At 47.6% G+C, this 20,185-nt stretch overlaps 1 protein-coding gene across 1 annotated transcript in view; it reads left to right on the forward strand.

The window, feature by feature from the left end:
• The first annotated feature begins 575 nt into the window (after window positions 1-575).
• Window positions 576-20,185, forward strand: part of LOC126088216 (neural-cadherin-like) — a 357,790-nt gene continuing 338,180 nt past the window's right edge. Inside the window, exons 1-2 of the mRNA XM_049906342.1 lie at window positions 576-1,550; window positions 1,623-1,956. Of these exons, the coding sequence (XP_049762299.1) occupies window positions 576-1,550; window positions 1,623-1,956 (1,309 nt within the window). The remainder of the gene's footprint in view (window positions 1,551-1,622; window positions 1,957-20,185) is intronic.

Below are 20,185 nucleotides of genomic sequence, written 5' to 3' on the forward strand. Positions count from 1 at the left end.
GGCACTTTGAAGAGTGGACGTTACATTTGAGATGTGTTATGACCCGTGGCTCTGCTCTTCATTCGATCCCTGCGAAACCCTACATTTCAGCAGGATTACGCACGACCGCATGTTGCAGGTCCTGTACGGGCCTTTCTGGATGCAGCGAATATTCGGCTGCTGCCCTGGCCAGCACATTCTCCAGATGTGAAAACGTCTGGTCAATGGTGGCCGAGCAACTGGCTCGTCACAATACGCCAGTCACTACTCTTGATGAACTGTGGTATCGTGTTGAAGCTGCATGGGCAGCACGGCATCCAAGCTCAGTTTGACTCAATGCCCAGGCGTATCAATGCCGTTATTACGGCCAGAGGTGTTTGTTCCGGGTACTGATTTTTCATGATCTATGCACCAAAACTGCGTGAAAATGTAATCACATGTCAGTTCTAGTACAATATATTTGTCCAATGAATACCCGTTTATAATCTGCATTTAATCTTGGTGTAGCAGCTTTAATGGCCAGTAGTGTTCATTTATCGAAACGTCACGTGGTGGGTAACGTGTGGCTCGTGTGTGTGTGCAGCAGGTGGTCAGTGATGGCGGCCGCTCCCGGGCGCCGCCTGGCCCTCGCGGCGCTCGCGCTGCTCTCGCTGTGGGCGCCGTCGCTCGCCGCGTCTTCGCCGCCGCGGCGCCGCAGCGTCGCCGTGCTGGCCGACGACACGTACCCCGGCTACGGCGTGAAGCAGTTCGCGGCGCAGCCCGGCGCCTCGTACCGCCTGCTCGACACGGGCTTCTCGCAGTTCTTCGCGGTCGTGAGCGGCGGCCTGCTGATGACGACGGCCGACCTGCACCCGCTGGTGGGCCGGCCCGTGTCGCTGGCCGTGCTCGAGGACGCGGGCAACCGCTCGAGCACGCACTCGCTGCAGCTGCTCGTGCTGGACCGGCGCGACATGCTGCGCTTCCGCGAGGCGGCCGCGCCGGCGCGCGTGCGCGAGAACGCGCCGCCGGGCGCCGCCGTGGCCCGCCTGGCGCTGGCGGGCGGCGCGGGCGGCCGCGTGCGCTACGCCATCGTGGCCGGCGACCCCGGCGGCGACTTCCGGCTGGCGGCGCCCGACGCGACCGGCGTCGCCGTCGAGACGGCGCGGCCGCTGGACCGCGAGAAGACGCCGGCGTACAACCTGACGGTGGAGGCGGCGGACGGCCGCGGCGCCGACAGGGCCGTCACCACGCTGCCAGTCGAGGTGCTCGACGAGAACGACAACAGCCCCGTGTTCTCCAGCAAGGTGTACCGCTTCTCCGTGGACGTGGGCGGGCGCTCCTCCGACCGCTTCCGGACGGTCGGCAAGGTGGCGGCGACCGACGCGGACGGCGACCGCGTGGCGTACCGCCTGGCGGCGCCCAGCGGCCTGGTCGTGGTCGTGCCGCAGACGGGGGAGCTGCTGCTCGCCGAGGAACCGCCCGAGGAGGACGTCGAGTACGAGATCGCGGTCGAGGCGCACGACCTGCGGTCGCCCAGCCGCACCTCGCAGGCTCCGGCGCAGGTCTGGCTCCAGTTCAACGGGCCCGCCGACGTCGACGAGTCGTCGGCGGCGACCGGCAACGAGACCGACGACGGCGTCGTCGTCGACGACGACGATGACGAGGACGACGGCGCGAACGAGGTGGCCTCCGAGGAGTGGTCGGAGCGGTCGCGCGCCCGCGTCCACCGCATCGCCAAGCGGCGGGTGACGCGCGCCGTGCGGCCCACCAAGCGCATCGAGTTCACCGAGGCGGACGGCGGCACCGAGGGCCGCGCCGTCTTCACCCTGGAGAAGGAGACCGAGCGGGAGACCTTCAAGATCCGCGACGAGAACCCCTGGGTCACCGTCGAGCCCAACGGCGCCGTCCGCGTCAAGAAGAAGTGGGACTACGAGGAGCTCGGCCCGGAGAAGACCATCGACTTCTGGGTCACCATCACCAACGCCGGAGGAGGAGGAGGTCAGTTTCTATTTCACTCCATTTTGTTATGTATCTTTTAACTTTACCAAAAAGAGATCATGAGTAACTCCGCCCAAACAGACCATGAAGGCCCAACGGTATCAATCGCGTCTGGCCATCCTGATTTAGGTTTTCCGTGTTTTCCCCAAATCGCTCCAGGCAAATGCTGGGATGGTTGCTTTGAAAGGGCACGGCCGACTTCCTTCCCCATCCTTCCGTTAACCGATGAGACCGATGACCTCGATGTCTGGTCTCCTCCCCCAAAACAACCCAACCCAACCGCCAACCCTACCGGCCGGCCGCCGTGTCATCCTCAGTTCAAAGGTGTCACCGGATGCGGATATGGAGGGGCATGTGGTCAGCACACTGCTCTCATTGCCGTATGTCAGTTTACGATACCAGTGCCGCTACTTCCCGCTCAAATAGCTCCTCAGTTCGCAGAGAGATAATGCTGGAATCAATATAATTAACAGCCGGCCTTTGTGGGCGAATGGTTCTAGACGCTTCAGTCTGGAACCGCGCGACCGCTACGGTCGCAAGCTCGAATCCTGCGTCGGGCGTGGATGTGTGTGATCTCAAAAATGTTCAAATTTGTGTGAAATCTTATGGGACTTAACTGCTAAGGTCATCAGTCCCTAAGCTTACACACTACTTAACCTAAATTATCCTAAGGACAAACACACATACCCATGCCCGAGGGAGGACTCGAACCTCTGCCGGGATCAGCCGCACAGTCCAGCGCCTAAGACCGCTCGGCTAATCCCGCGCGGCTGTGTGATCTCCTTAGGTTAGTTAGATTTAAGTAGTTCTAAGTTCTACGGGACTGATAACCTCAGATGTTAAGTCCCATGGTGCTCAGAGCCATTTGAACCAATATAATTAACAAGATCGGTGGATATAGCATCATCAGAAGTTATGGTACTACCAAACATGGGCAATAAATACAGAATACCTAAAACCCTATTATAACGAGACAGTTGATCCAGTAATCTTAGACGAGACACAGTGGCCTCTAAAAACCTGAAAAATCGCAGGTGGACGAGATGAGATGAATGCCGAACTTACTAAACCTGGAGGGACGCTGTGCTAACTAAGACTGTTCAATTATTTACTGCATGGTGGCGAAGCTATAAAATCCGATTTTATTCAAAAACCGCCGAAGTAATGACTCTTTTTAAAAAAGGCAAAAGAAATACATGTGGCTGTAAATAGGGATACAAGTCTCACGAATACAATTTATAAGGTTTACTCAGAAATGATAAACAAGCGCTTGAATAAAATGTTTTAGAGAAGAGCAAAATGGGTTTAGGAAGGAACGCTCGACCACCAAAGATTTTTTGACATCAATAGAATTTTACGGAAATGACTAAAAGTTAGTTTGTAAATACATGTTCCTTTTATTGTCTTCGAAAGAGCCTTTAGAAATACACTGTCGACAGTAATGGACAAACAAGGATATCCCCATGCATCCTATATAGGTAATTAAAAATACATATGGTGACACCAAAATAATCATAAACGCAGGCGCTTCAGAAGCAGATCAACGTGTCAGACAGGGATTTAGCGTGTCACTATCTGTTTTTAACGCTTATATTGAAGACCTTGTAAGAAATTAGGAGAAAGAATTCCATGAAGGCAGACAGCTTAAGAGGAACTACCATCTAAATGTTATTGTTTATGCAGATAATATAATTGTTTTACAAAAGACAGAGGTAGAGTTACAACACTTTGTGTATAAGTAATATGTGTTGGGAAGGAAACATTACAACTAAAAATATCTGCTACTTAAAACGAAAGCTATGGTCCAGTACGGAAAATTACCAGTTCGATCGAAGATTGACATCGAAAACAAGTTACTTAAGCAAGCCTTCAGTTTAAGTTATGTAGGCTGTGACATAGCTGCACGTAGAAAAAGAAACAAAAGAAAAACCAACAAATTTCAACATGTATGTGAAACTATAAACAAATCTTCAAAAAATGAAGTTAGAAAAAAACCGCAAAATCCAAACTGTATAAAACAGTGGCGCTGTTCGCGCTTCTTACTGGTAGCAAATAGTGGATTGGCAGAAAAAGAGATAAAAATAACATACACTTAGCAGAAATGAGATTTTTAATAACGGTCAATTTTTGCCCAAGGAGGAACGGCATTAAAAAGATGACATCCGGGCAGAATTTGGAACCTATTGTTTAAATGAGACAATTGAAGCAGAATAAAAGCAAGAATGAAGACAACACTTTAAGCAGATGGATGAAGCCGAAATGCCAGTCGCTGTAAACGAGTACAAGCCCTCAGGGAGAAGAGATGGATGAAGGCAGAGAAAGAGATGTTAATTATGTGCAGCTGGAACAGGCATAGTGCCTAAGCTTAGAATCACAGAAAGAAGAAGAAGAAGAAGAAGATCTTTTAACTAACCTTCTGGACACATTGCAGTGAACTGTTACCACGTAGTTCTGACGGCAACGTCGATCAGAAATGGAAATTTTATTGAGGGTGAGACGGTGGGCACCCACTGAACAAGGGTATGGCGGTAGTGGCTCCTATGCTAGGCGACGTTTCAAAAAAATGAGGGAGAGCAGAAGAAAGAAGGAAGAGGGAGGACGAAGTAAGAGGGGAAGAAGAAGAAAAGAAGAAGTGACATATCGTTCATTATTTTTATTTTTCAAACACAGTTATAAATTTCACAATGCCATAATCGGTTTCGACCAACTAACGGTCATCTTCAGACTCAAATCACATGCTGCGTTGCTTTGTCCACAACATGATCACTACCTGGTGGAAACCGATTATGGTATTTTGAAACGCCCAAATGATGGTGATTGTAGCGTGAAAATATAAAAAAATTAAAAAACAGAGCAAGAAGAGAAACAGGGAAAGGATTGGTGGTAGCTTAAATTGGAATTGGGCAAAGATGTACGATGAAATGAAGTAATGAGGAGATATGGATTGGACTAGGTTGAGAGTAACGTTTCCTTACTACTAGATAGAGCACTGTTCTTACAAGTGAGTCAATGCAACTAAAGTGTCAAGTGGATACTAAACATTTGTTGTTTCGTTTGTTGCGGCTTTGCATTGATCGGTATTGAAACAATGAATAGGCAGTCATATGCCACCAGGGAGTCAGTTCGTCAGCTGACCTGAAGATGACGACATGTCTGACGGCCGAAATATTGTGCCCGTTGGATACTATGAGCCGGCAGTAGAACCGTGGAGTGTTAGATCCGTTACTGTTTGCAGTTTCGTATAAATGATCTAATAGATAACGTCAAAAGCTCCATAAAAGTGATCGCAGACGATATGGTTATCTGTATGAAGGTAGCAACGCCAGACAATTGTAGAGGTTTGCAGGAAAATCTGCAGAGGGTTGAAAAATGGCGCAGGGACGGGCAGCTGACCCTGAATGTAAATACGTGTAACATATTGCTCATGCATAGGAGAAGAAATTCACAAGTGTACAATTGCACTATTGATGATAAATTGCTGGACACGGTACCTACCGAGAAATGTCTAGGCGTAGAATCCAGAGCAAGCTATAGTACACTGAAGAGCCAAAGAAACTGGTACACCTGCCTAATATCGTGTAGGGCCCCCGCGAGCACGCAGAAGTGCCGCAACACGACGTGGCAAGGAACTGGCTAATGTCTGAAGTGGCGCTACAGCGAATTGACACAATGAATCCTGCAGGACCGTCCATTGGCCCGTAAGAGTACGAGGGGTGGAGATCTCCTCTGAACAGCACATTGCAAGGCATCCCAGATATGCTCAATAATATTCGTGTCTGGGGAGTTTGGTGGCCTGCGGAAGTGTTTTAACTCAGAAGAGTGTTCCTGGAGCCACTCTGTAGCAATTCTGGACGTATGGGGTGTCGCATTGTCCTGCAGGAATTGCTAAGTCCTGAATGCACAATGGACATGAATGGATGCAGGTGATCAGATAGGGTGCTTACGTAAGTGTCACCTGTCAGAGCCGTATCTAGACGTATTAGGGGTCCCATATCACTCCAACTGCACACGCCCCACACCATTACACAGCCTCCACCAGCTCGAACAGTCCCCTGCTGACATGCAGGGTCCATGGATTCATAAGGTTGTCCCCCTACCCTTGCACGTCCATCCGCTCGATACAATTTGAAACGAGACTCGTCCGACCAGGAGGCATGTTGCCAGTCATCAACGGTCCAACGTCGGTGTCGACGGGCCCAGGCCAGGCGTAAACCTTTCTGTCGCGCAGTAATCAAGGGTTCATGAGTGGTCCTTCGGTTCCGAAAGCCCATATCGGTGATGTTCCGTTGAATGGTTCGCACGCTGACACTTCCTGATGGCCCAGCGTTGAAATCTACAGTAATTTGCGAAAGGGTTGCACTTCTGTCACGTTGAACGATTCTCTTCAGTCGTCGTTGGTACCGTTTTTGCAGGATCTTTTTCCAGCCGCAGCGATGTCGGCGATTTGATGTTTTAGCCGATTCTTAATATTCACGGTACACTCGTGGAATGGTCGTACGGGAGAATCCCCACTTCATCGCTACCTCGGAGATGCTGTGTCCAATCGCTCGTGCGTCGACTATCACAACACGTTCAAACTTACTTAAATCTTAATAACCTGCCATTGTAGTAGTAGTAAACGATCTAACTGCTGCGCCACTCTTGTTGTCTTACGTAGGCGTTGCCGACCGCAGCACCGTTTTCTGCCTGTTTACATATTTCTGTATTTGAATATGCAGGCCTATACCAGTTTCTTCGGCGCTTCATTATAGAATGACCACATAAAACAAACAGTAGAAAAGGCAGACGCCAGACTGAGATTCAAAGGAAGAATCGTAAGGAAATGTATCTCATCCACGGAAAGTTTTATTCCATCCGGTTCATGAGTATAGCTTATCACTTTGGAACCCTTACCAAATTGGACTAATAGACGAGGCACGCAAAATAGAACGAAGAGCGGCGCGAAAATTGGTGCCGACAGACCGTCAGCTGGCTTACGGAGTATACAGTATGGCGCAAGAGGAGTGGCCAACATACAAGGATATGAAAGCAACGATCATTTGAAGCAAGAACGTCTAGGAAGCATGGGCTCTAAACAATGTACCTTCAGAGCTATGAACACTTGTTCAGTAGGAGAAATTTGTTTCACAGCATCGAAGATCAGAAGTGCTCATAGGTCTTAAGGTATGCATTTTAGGGCCCATGCTTACTACACTATTTTGTATCCAATGACCTTTCCTGTCATATCTCCGAATATTGACCACTTCTTCAGGAGCGTCCTGTAGTTGTAACCGAGAGAGGCGGTGCAGTGGTTAGCACACTGGACTCGTATTCGTAAGGATGACGGTGCAAACCCGCGTCCGGCCATCCTGATTTAGGTTTTCCGTGATTTCCCTAAATCGCTTTTAGCAAACAGAACACAGCATGTTGTTCTCAATGGAGAGACGTCTACAGACGTTAAAGTAACCTCTGGCGTGCCGCAGGGGAGTCTTATGGGACCATTGCTTTTCTCAATATATATAAATGACCTAGTAGATAGTGTCGGAAGTTGCATGCGGCATTTCGCGGATGATGCTGTAGTATACAGAGAAATTGCAGCATTAGAAAATTGCAGCATTAGAAAATTGCAACGAAATGCAGGAAGATCTGCAGCGGATAGGCACTTGGTGCAGGGAGTGGCAACTGACCTTTAACATAGACAAATGTAATGTATTGCGAATACATAGAAAGAAGGATCCCTTATTGTATGATTATATGAAAGCGGAACAAACACTGGCAGCAGTTACTTCTGTAAAATATCTGGGAGTACGCGTACGGAACGATTTGTAGTGGAATGATCATATAAAATTAATTGTTGGTAAGGCGGGTGCCAGGTTGAGATTCATTGTGAGAGTACTTAGAAAATGTAGTCCATCAACAAAGGAGGTGGCTTACAAAACACTTGTTCGACCTATACTTGAATATTGCTCATCAGTGTGGGATCCATACCAGGTTGGGTTGACAAAGGAGATAGAGAAGATCCAAAGAAGAGCGGCGCGTTTCGTCGCAGGATTATTTGGTAAGCATGATAGCATTACGGAGATGTTTAGCAAACTCAAGTGGCAGACTCTGCAAGAGAGGCGCTCTGCATCGCGGTGTAGCTTGCTGTCCAGGTTTCGAGAGGGTGCGTTTCTGGATGAGGTATCGAATATATTGCTTCCCCCTACTTATACCTCCCGAGGAGATGACGAATGTAAAATTAGACAGATTCGAGCGCGCACGGAGGCTTTCCGACAGTCGTTCTTCCCGCGAACCATACGCGACTGGAACAGGAAAGGGAGGTATTGACAGTGATACGTAAAGTGCCCTCCGCCACACACCGGTGGGTGGCTGGCGGAGTATAAATGTAGAAGTAGATGCAAATGCTGGGTTGGTTCCTTCGAAAGGTCACGGCGAACTTACTTCCCCATCCTTCCCTAGCTTTTTTACGGCACGTACCTATGAGCCGTTCTCTCTGGCGACTTGAATTCTTGCTCCTCCTTTGGCCGGCGGTCAGTCCGGCGATTAGCCTTCCACCCGATGGCGCCCCAGGGGGTCGGGAGGTCTCGCCGACATCGATCCCGCCAGCCCCGAGTGCCCCTCTGGCCTCCCCGGGCGCGGCATTCTTTTGTTCGCCTCCTTTCCAATTAAAATGCAATTGTGAATCCAATTACTTGGGGGCGGCGTATTAAATTATCCTGCGCCGGCGCGCTGCCCGGTAATGAGGAAGAAAGGCCCGCTGTGCCCTGCCTTGCCCTGCAGGTACGCGAAATTGAATCTGAAGCTGGCCACTAATGGAAAGGCGGATCCATTTTTTTCGGCCGGGCTTACGTTAACAAGAGGTGGCAGGCTGCCGCCTCTGCTCGGCATCCCGGTGACGTTTACTCGCTCCGCTATCAGAACAACAAGAACGGGACGGCGATCCGGCGCTGAGTGTATAAAGGGTGTTACAAAAAGGTACGGCCAAACTTTCAGGAAACATTCCTCATACACAAATAAAGAAAAGATGTTATGTGGACATGTGTCCGGAAACGCTTAATTTCCATGTTAGAGCTCATTTTAGTTTCATCAGTATGTACTGTACTTCCTCGATTCACCGCGAGTTGGCCCAATTGAAGGAAGGTAATGTTGACTTCGGTGCTTGTGTTGACATGCGACTCATTGCTCTACAGTACTAGCATCAAGCACGTCAGTAAGTAGCATCAACAGGTTAGTGTTCATCACGAACGTGGTTTTGCAGTCAGTGCAATGTTTACAAATCCGGAGTTGGCAGATGCCCATTTGATGTATGGATTAGCACGGGGCAATAGCCGTGGCACGGTACGTTTGTATCGAGCAGACTTCCAGAACGAAGGTGTCCCGACAGGAAGACGTTCGAAGCAATTGATCGGCGTCTTAGGGAGCCCGGAACAATCCAGCCTATGACTCGCGACTGGGGAAGACCTAGAACGACGAGGACACCTGCAGTGGACGAGGCAATTCTTCGTGCAGTTGACGATAACCCTAATGTCAGCATCAGAGAAGTTGCTGATGTACAAGGTAACGTTGACCACGTCACTGCGTGGAGAGTGCTACGGGAGAAACAGTTGTTTCCGTACCATTTACAGCGTGTGCAGGCACTATCAGCAGCTGATTGGCCTCCACGGGTACAGTTCTGCGATTGGTTCATCCAGCAATGTGTCAATCCGCATTTCAGTGCAAATGTTCTCTTTACGGATTGTAAGTAGGCTGTTTATGTTTTCTTATTGGCAACGTTACGTAACGCTCTTTGTGAAAATCACTTGCTGTGCTGTGCTGTGTGCAGTCTGTGGCTAGTTTGCATTGTTGTCTGCCATTGTAGTGTTGGGCAGCTGGACGTGAACAGCGCGTAGCGTTGCGCAGTTGGAGGTGAGCCGCCAGCAGTGGTGGATGTGAGGAGAGAGATGGAGTTTTGATATTTGTAATACTGGATGTCATGAACTGATGTATACATTATGACTTTTGAACACTATTAAGGTAAATACATTGTTTGTTCTCTATTAAAATCTTTCATTTGCTAACTATGCCTATCAGTAGTTAGTGCCTTCAGTAGTTTGAATCTTTTATTTAGCTGGCAGTAGTGGCGCTCGCCGTATTTGCAGTAGTTCGAGTAACGAAGATTTTTGTGAGGTAAGTGATTTGTGAAACGTATAGGTTAATGTTAGTCAGGGCCATTCTTTTGTAGGGATTATTGAAAGTCAGATTGCGTATATAATTTTTCAAAAGGGGACGTTTCAGGATGAGGCTTCATTCCAACGTGATCAAATTGTAAATTTTCACAATCGACATGTGTGGGCTGACGAAAATCCGAACGCAATTGTGCAATCACGTCATAAACACAGATTATCTGTGAACGTTTGGGCAGGCATTGTTGGTGATGTCTTGATTGGGCCCCATGTTCTTCCACCTGCGCTCAATGCAGCACGTTATCATGATTTCATACGGGATACTCTACCTGTGCTGCTAGAACATGTGCCTTTACAAGTACGACACAACATGTGGTTCATGCACGATGGAGCTCCTGCACATTTCAGTCGAAGTGTTCGTACGCTTCTCAACAACAGATTCGGTGACTGATGGATTGGTAGAGGTGGACCAATTCCATGGCCTCCACGCTCTCCTGACCTCAACCCTATTGACTTTCATTTATGGGGGCGTTTGAAAGCTCTTGTCTACGCAACCCCGGTACCAAATGTAGAGACTCTCCGTGCTCGTATTGTGGACGGCTGTGATACAATATGCCATTCTCCAGGGCTGCATCAGCGCTTCAGGGATTCCATGCGACGGAGGGTGGATGCATGTATCCTCGCTAACGGAGGACATTTTGAACATTTCCTGTAACAAAGTGTTTGAAGCCACGCTGGTACGTTCTGTTGCTGTGTGTTTCCATTCCATGATTAATGTGATTTGAAGAGAAGTTATAAAATGAGCTCTAACATGGAAAGTAAGCGTTTCCGGACACATGTCCACATAACATATTTTCTTTCTTTGTGTGGGAGGAATGTTTCCTGAAAGTTTGGCCGTACCTTTTTGTAACACCGTGTATACTACGGCGTAAGAAGTGGAAACGGCACTGCCAGCAAAGTTATGCGACAGTTCTGCTTGTCTCGGTGAGTTTGTCAGGAGTCGGGTGGATCTCCATTGGCGAGCATCCTCCCGACTCGGCCGCGAGCCGCCATCGTACTTTTAATAAGGTACGGTGCACTGACCTGGCGGACAAAGCAAGTTCTCTGTCGGATGAAGGCGCTGCATTATCGACGCCGGGCGCTTAATGAGATCTATCACTGCATCTCGAATTAACGAGCGTGGGGCGCGGGTTTTTGTGCCGCGCGCGCGAGCAGCCGTGTGGGAGAATGTGTGTCCGCAGCGCACTACCCGTCGCTTACGAGGTACTCAGATCCTCCGCTGGTGCCGTCTGCTGCCACTAAAATGGGCAACCGCCAACTTTTGCGGGTCCCGACCGTGACCCAGGCACATACAGGGTGTCCGGAAAAAAACGTTGTGATATCTACAGAGGATGTAGTGCGCAACAAGGGAAAGAAAGAAGTTCCTATACACATTGGTCGTAAACCTCATATCTTTGGTCTTTGTTGATCCACTGGGGACGTGGGACAGCGGCTGGTCAAATATTTAACAATGAAAGGAGCCGTATAATTGAGATGTTATTTTTTAAATTGCGAATAGGCCATCTGAGGACCTTATTCCAGTTTCAATCGTGCGTTCTTTGTTCTCTTCTTTTCTTCCAGTATGCCTGCATCTGTCCGCTATGTTTCTTCTTTCTGTCTTCAGACCATTTTGAACCAGACTTTATAACTACCCTGCCTTGGAATCCTTCCATTTTCAATACTTTTTCCTGCAAAGCTTCTCTGTTACTTATATCTTCTATTTTTATACTGTTTCTTTCTGAATCCTTTTTTACTTCGTTGACCCAACTTGTGGACTTCTTAGCCCACAAAATACACTACTGGTCATTAAAATTGCTACACCACGAAGATGACTTGCTACAGACGCGAAATTTAACCGACAGGGAGAAGATGCTGTGATATGCAAATGATTAGCTTGTCAGAGCATTCACACAAGGTTGGCGCCGGTGGCGACACCTACAACGTGCTGACATGAGGAAAGATTCCAAACGATTTCTCATACACAAACTGTAGTTGACCCACGTTGCCTGGTCAAACGTTGTTCTGATGCCTCGTGTAAGGAGGAGAAATGCGTACCATCACATTTCCCACTTTGATAAAGGTCGGATTGTAGCCTATTGCGATTGCGGTTTATCGTATCGCGACATTGCTGCTCGCGTTGGTCGAGATCCAATGACTGTTAGCAGAATATGGAATCGGTGGGTTCGGGAGGCTAATACGGGACGCCGTGCTGGATCCCAACGGCCTCGTATCACTAGCAGTCGAGATGACAGGCATCTTATCCGCATCGCTGTAACAGATCGTGCAGCCACGTCTCGATCCCTGAGTCAACAGATGGGGACGTTTGCAAGACAACAACCAGTTGCACGAACAGTTCGACGACATTTGCAGCAGCATGGCCTATCAGCTCGGAGACCATGGCTGCGGTTACCCTTGACGCTCCATCACAGACAAGAGCGCCTGCGATGGTGTACTCAACGACGAACCTGGCTGCACAAATCGCAAAACGTCATTTTTTCGGATGAATCCAGGTTCTGTTTACAGCATCATGATGGTCGCATCCGTGTTTGGCGACATCGCGGTGAACGCGCATTGGAAGCGTGTATTCGTCATCGCCATACTGGCGTATCACCCGGCGTGATGGTATAGGGTGCCATTGGTTGCACGTCTCGGTCACCTCTTGTTCGCATTGACGGCAGTTTGAACAGTGGACGTTACATTTCACATGTGTTACGACCCGTGGCTCTAGCCTTCATTCGATCCCTGCGAAACCCTACATTTCAGCAGGATAATGCACGACCGCATGTTGCAGGTCCTGTACGGGCCTTTCTGGATACAGAAAATGTTCGACTGCTGTCTTGGCTAGCACATTCTCCAGATCTCTCACCAACTGAAAACGTCTGGGCAATGGTGGCCGAGCAACTGGGTCGTCACAATACGCCAGTCACTACTCTTGATGAACTGTGGTATCGTGTTGAAGCTGCATGGGCAGCTGTACCTGTACACGCCATCCAAGCTCTGCTTGACTCAATGCCCAGGCGTATCAAGGCCGTTATTACGGCGAGAGGTCGTTGTTCTGGGTACTGATTTCTCAGGACTATGCACCCAAACTGCGTAAAAATGTAATCACATGTCAGTTCTAGTATAATATATTTGTCCAATCAACACTCGTTTATCATCTGCATTTCTTCTTGGTGGAGCAGTTTTAATGGCCAGAAGTGTATTTGAAAATCTTATTAGTTAATCCACTGTCTTGCATTCGAAATAATGTCCAAAAAATGTCAGTCGTCTTTCTCTCTTTACGTTTGAAATATTTTCTATATTTTGGTATATTTCAGCATTACTTCGTAATTCTCAAATTTTTGCGTTTTTTGTGGTCCTAATATTTTCCTTATACTCACCTTTCTAGTATCTAAATTATAGTTTAATTCCAGGCTTTCTCTTGCATATAGGCATTCTGTCTTCTCGACTGTGTTGTAATGTCTTATTTTTGCAATTTTCGATAGGCACTTTTTATGGTGCTGCCATGTGCTCTCCCCATTTTCGCAATCTTTCCTCTACTGCAGATTTTTCCAAAGCATTTCCTTGGATTACCTCCCCCTGATATTTGAATTTTCTTACCCTCTCTATTTGGCCAATATCTATTATCAGAAATTTTGGCGCATCCTGAACATTTGTTCCAAATTTTATTTTTTCTGCAGATATTCCTAAGCCAGTTCTGCTGGCTATTTCTGCCAGGAGATTTATTCGTGTTATAACAGATGCCACATTTTCGGGAAGTATAGCAAAGTCATCTGAAAATGCAAGACAGCTGATTTCGATCTTTTTGATTTCTCTTTCTAACCTTATAAGTGAGATACGATATTGCAATGCCGGTGTTATTCTGATGATGTACTGCGGCGACCACAACCGTTACTAAACACATCAGATGACTTCGCAATTGCGATTAATAACTACCATCAGTTGTCCGTGAGTCGTGCGCGGATAGCCAAAGGGTAAGACGACCGCTGGCGATAAGCGGGAAATCCGGGTTCGATTCCCGGCCCGGTACAAATTGTCATTGTCGCCATTTCATTCTACAGCTGATGGCAGTCATTATTCGCAATTGCTACGATGTAATCGCAAAATAGTAGCCTAAACATTATTTGTATGTTGCGCAGCGGTTTGTATTGTCTGTTTTCGAACTGGTTTTCGGCTTCGTAACCGAGTGAGACGGTGCAGTGAACGTGCAGCAAGACAGGAATCGCGATACATTTGTTTGAGAACCACGATGGAGGATTTCCGTTGATGTCTTTGCCACACCAAATAGGTGACGTGTCGAACATACAAGAGTCAACGAATGCGAGACCAGCCTTTGCCATCGCGTCTTAGTTTTCCTGCAAGTGCGCCCGACGCACAGCTGAATAAACATTATTGTTGTCACCACTTCTTCGGGAAGCGAGTAAACAGCAGTAATTAGAAAGGTCAAGGTAATATGCGTCCACAATTAAAAGCGGGAGTTTGATGGGGGCTAGGGGCCCGCATGAAACCTACTCAAATTCCCACAGAGGCCATTTGTTTTTCTTTTTTCATTATACTCACCCCAATCGTCTTTATTACTTCCTGTCCGTGATTAGCATGGCAGCTGAGTAAACGTATATGTAAAAATGATGGGAAGTGCTCCAGCGATACTAATCAGAAAAGTCGTTACACTAGGCGACGAAAGAGAATTTGAAACCCGCATTGCTCTGAAACGATAACTGGCTGCTACGTTAATGGCTGCCGTAAATAATACAACTGTTCGGTAAGTGATGGCTAGTGATTAAATTAAACAATATGTGTAAATGGTCTGGTTACACGAAACCATTCTGAATAACTACTGTGGGCATATAACTTACGGTATAACGTTTCAAAACGTTTGGCGGAAAGGTTACGACTATTGATGCGAATAGACCGTAATACTACCGTAACACATGACATCAAATTGATCGCTGATATTGGAGTTTACAGTAACAAGCCTACTTTTATTGTTGAAACAGAACAATAACTCCGAATTTCATTACTGCAGTGGAGTCATAAATTCAGTATTATAGCTGCTCACATATAATGGCAGCTACAACGAATTATTTCGTCATAATAACCTCTGTGATTTTATGCTTCTCGTACTCCATCTGATCAATTCCCCGTACGACGAGACTGAGGGAGCTGGCGCAGCGACAGGTTTTGTACTCACATCCGGGAGCACCGGGGTTCATATACCCAGCTGAACATCTCGACTTATATTTCCCGTGGTTTCCGTAAACTGGTTGAAGCAGATGAAAGGACAGCTCCGGTAGAAAAGAGCACGGCCGATTTCCTTCCCCTTCCGTCCTTTGGTCGAGTTTAAGCTCCATCTCTGACTACCCTATCGACGAAAGGACGGTAAACGGCAAAATTCCATCATTTGCTTAAAACTTCACACCTCGCCGGAAGCTATGTTCATAAGCTAACGTACGGTGTTTGTTCGAGGCATTTACGCATCTTGACGAAGTGAAGCAACCAGCAAAGGAAACTAAGTGAAACATCATGGGTCGAGTCGTAACAGGCTGTCACAAATGAATTGGCTTCTAAACGGGTGATAAATGACAACATTATTGCACGCGTAAAATGTAAGAATTGAAATTGTTTACAGTCAAAATGAGCACTTGTCTTTTGTTATACAACCTCGTTCCTGTGGCTATATGGCAGAGCGTAGGTACATTGTATACGTAGACAGAACCTGTATAACACTTGTGCTGAAATAGATTGTCGTTGGTAATACAATTCGAAGCGAGTTGTCTCCAACTCTGCTGCCGCCGGACACGGTACTTTTCCGAAGGCTGTGTGCTGTGGGCTAGGCCGTGACTGGAACGTAGCCTGGCGTAGAACCGACATTGTGTCCGTGTGTCTGTCTACAGGGTGATCCATCTGAAGTTTCGGATGAGATTATCTCGAAAACTATACATCGGGTAAGTGGGTAAGACAAGTTCGTAAGCTCAAAGGGGGACATCAAATGATACTACACGTGACCTCCAGCCCCCGCCCCATTGGGTGGGGTGGGGGGCAACTTTTAAATCTTAAATTGAGACAACCATTTTTTATTGCAGATTCGGATTCTCGATAAAAAAAAGTAATCAAGTTTTGCCTGAAACATTTTTTAAACCAATGACAGATGGAGCTGAAGTCGAGAAAAAAGTAAAATTGGGGAAGAACTCTGATTTAGTTAGAATGATCCGAGAAAGACGCATCAGATCGATGAAAAATGTGCACCAGTTCTTTCTTTACGCCAAACTGAAGTATTTTTGTCAAAATGTACTGTATCCTACTTTTAGCATTACCCAGGTACAACGACATGGACGTAGTAGAATGATGTTCCCATGGGGTGCTTCATTAGTGTGAGTCCCCTTGCCTCTCACATGTTGGGATGCTTCATTAGTGTGAGTCTCCTTGCCACTCACAATTTGGGGTGCTTAATTAATGAAATTAGCTACGCAGGAATTGTTCAATGCATAAAGTCAATCGTCTGCGAAAGTTGTCCACAGTTTTGAGCAGCACATCCCGTGGTATGGCTGCACATGCTCTTCGAATGTGTTGCTCCATATCGTTTTGGGTTGTGAGCTATCTGTCATAAACAATATTTTTTAAATAACCCCACAAGAAAAAAAGCAGGAGATTTTAGGTCTGGTGAACGTGAAGGGCACTGAATTGGTCCGCCGCGTCCTATCCACCGACCAGGGTACCGTAAATTTAAAACGTTCCTCACATATTTAGCATAATGGGGAGCTGCTCCGCCCTGTTGGAACCTATGTATGCGCAATATGTTACATTTATTTGCGTTCAGGGTCAACTGCCAGAGTCTGCATGATTCATCAATTCTCTGCAGGTCGTTGTGCAAATTCTTACTATCTTCTGGCGTTGCTACTTCGGTATATACAACTGCATCAGCTGCCAATAGCCTTAAAGAGCTTTCTACTGGATCATTTATATACGATATATTGCAAACAGCAACGGTCCTATTACACTTCCCCGTGGTACTCCGGATATTACCTTTACATCTGTCGATTTAGTTCCGTTAAGAGCGACGTGTTGAGTTCTATCTGCAAGAAAGTCTTGAATCCAATCGCAGGTCTGCTCCGATACTCCGTAAGCTCGTATTTTTTTCATTAAACGCAGTGCCGGACGGTGTTAAATACCTTACTGAAATCAAGGAACACAGCATCAACCTGAGCGCCGTTGTCCACTGCGCTGTGGATCTGATGGAATGATAGAACGAGCTGAGTTTCGCAAGATCTCTGTTTGCAGAATCCATGTTGGTTTTTGTGGAGGAGATGTTCATTTTCCAAAAACGTCATAATTCTTGAGCATAAAACGTGTTCCACAATTCTACAACAGATTGACGTCAACGATACAGGTCTACAATTGTGTGGATCTGTCTTATTACCTTTCTTAAATACGGAAATGATCTGCGCTTTCTTCCGGTCGTTAGGTACCTTTCGTTCCTCATCACTGCCTTATTCAATTCGACTTCATTTCATGGACCCCCCTCGCCGGCCGCGGTGGCCGTGCGGTTCTGGCGCTGCAGTCCGGAACCGCGGGACTGCTACGGTCGCAGGTTCGAATCCTGCCTCGGGCATGGGTGTGTGTGATGTCCTTAGGTTAGTTAGGTTTAAGTAGTTCTAAGTTCTAGGGGACTGATGACCTCAGATGTTAAGTCCCATAGTGCTCAGAGCCATTTGAACCATTTTTTTGAATCATGGACCCCTCACATTGTCGCGGAGTCTCCTAATAATCGCAGTGCAGTCTTCCACGCCCGCAGAGGTGCTTATTAACAACTGTGCTTCGAAAGGTGAGGATCGTGCGTTGAGGGAGAGCAAAATGTAGGCGGGTAGGACTGCATGGGGAAGTTGCGGTCAGTGGCGTCTGGAGTGCGAATGCTACTCAGCAGGGATTACGCGCCGAATCCTTTAGAACGAGCTCGATATTCAATTCCGGAGAGCCGCCGCGAGCACCACGAATGGCGCCCCAGTGGTTGGCTGCACAATGGGGCCAGCGCGGGCCCGCCGGTCGCTTATGGAATATTTCCTCGGGCCAAGGCGCCCACAATATTGGCTGCCAGCTGCCGGGTTTCTGGTACCTAACCCCTGTTCCGTACACGCGGTGAATGGAAGCCAGGGTCGTCGCTTTCCTGCTCGCTGAGAGCTCTCTCCGTAGTGATTCCAGTTCAGAGCTGACGCGAATGTGATATAGTGCTTTTGGTAATTTCGATGCTAGTTTAACCCTGTGGGACATAATGTACAACAGAGCCGGTTTGTGGTTTCGTTTCTATGGATCACTGACAAGGAACCTCCCCATCGCACCCCCCTTAGATTTAGTTATAAGTTGGCACAGTGGATATACCATGAAAAATTGAACACAGATCAATCGAGAAAACAGGAAGAAGCTGTGTGGAACTATGAAAAAAATAAGCAAAGTATACAAATTGAGTATTCCATGCGAAGATAGGTAACATTAGGACACTAGGAGTCAAGGAGCGCCATGGTCCCGTGGTTAGCGAGAGCAGCTACGGAACGAGAGGTCCTCGGTTCAACTCTTCCCTCGAGTGAAAAGTTTAATTTTTAATTTTTAGTTTATGTGACAAACTCTTATGTTTTAATCACTTTTTGGGAGTGATTATCACATCCACAAGAAAACCTAAATCGGGCAAGGTAGAAGAATCTTTTTACCCATTCGCTAAGTGTACAAGTTAGGTGGGTGGACAACATATTCCTGTCATGTGACGCACATGCCGTGACCAGTGTCGTATAGAATATATCGGACGCGTTTTCCCGTGGAGGAATCGGTTGACCTATGACCTTGCGATCAAATGTTTTCGGTTCCCATTGGAATGGTTCAAATGGCTCTGAGCACTATGGGGCTCAACATCTTAGGTCATAAGTCCCCTAGAACTTAGAACTACTTAAACCTAACTAACCTAAGGACATCACACACACCCATGCCCGAGGCAGGATTCGAACCTGCGACCGTAGCAGTCCCGCGGTTCCGGACTGCAGCGCCAGAACAGCTAGACCACCGCGGCCGGCGTTCCCATTGGAGAGGCACGTCCTTTCGTCTACTAATCGCACGGTTTTGCGGTGCGGTCGCAAAACACAGACACTAAACTTATTGCAGTGAACAGAGACGTCAATGAACGAACGGACAGATCATAACTTTGCGAAAATAAAGAAAGTAAAATTTTCAGTCGAGGTAAGACTTGAACCAAGGACCTCTCGCTCCGCAGCTACTCACGCTAACCACGGGACCACGGCGCTTCTGACCTCATATGTTCCTTGATGTTGCATATCTTGCGCATGGACTACTGATCTGCGTTCAGTTTTTCAAGGCCTATCCACTGTGCCAACTTATAACTAAATCTGAGGGGGGTGCGATGGGGAGGTTCCCTTGTGAGTATCTAAGAGGGGCGTAACGTAGTGCAACACATTTCTACCAATTTCGGTTGAAGAAATGCGGAATTCGCTGAGAGACACGGGGAATAGTTCCGCTTTAGCTCTATAGTTTTATGAAGTTCCAATAGATGAAGGCGCTGTATGTAGCCTTAAAAATGACGTCTGTAACAGAGATGCGTTTCAAGTATAGAGCTGTCGTGGGTTTCTTTTGGCGGAAAACTAGAGCGTCGCAAATATTCAGAGGCTCTTGCAGAATACCTACGGACACCTGACAGTGAACAAAAGCACACTGAGTCGTCGGGCGAGGCGTCTGTCATCATCGCAACAAGATCGCGCAAACCTGTCCGGTCTCCCGTGCGCTGGTCGGTCGCACACAGCTACGACCCCTGCAGTGTTGAAACGTGTGGACACTCTCACTCGACGTGACGCACGGATCAGAATTAAACACTTCACTGTTGAACTGGAAGCCTCTCTTGGTAGTGCTGACGTACTCGTGCACCAGCTAGGATACTGAAAGATGTGAGTCCGCTAGGTTCTTCGCCGCCTGACAGAAGACCATAAAGAGCAACGAAGGTCCATCCGTGCGGAATTGCGCGTCACGAGGCTAACGTGCTCCCGAGCGGAACGCAC

Source organism: Schistocerca cancellata, chromosome 6 (genome assembly GCF_023864275.1).
Source record: "Schistocerca cancellata isolate TAMUIC-IGC-003103 chromosome 6, iqSchCanc2.1, whole genome shotgun sequence".
Lineage (NCBI taxonomy): Eukaryota > Metazoa > Arthropoda > Insecta > Orthoptera > Acrididae > Schistocerca > Schistocerca cancellata.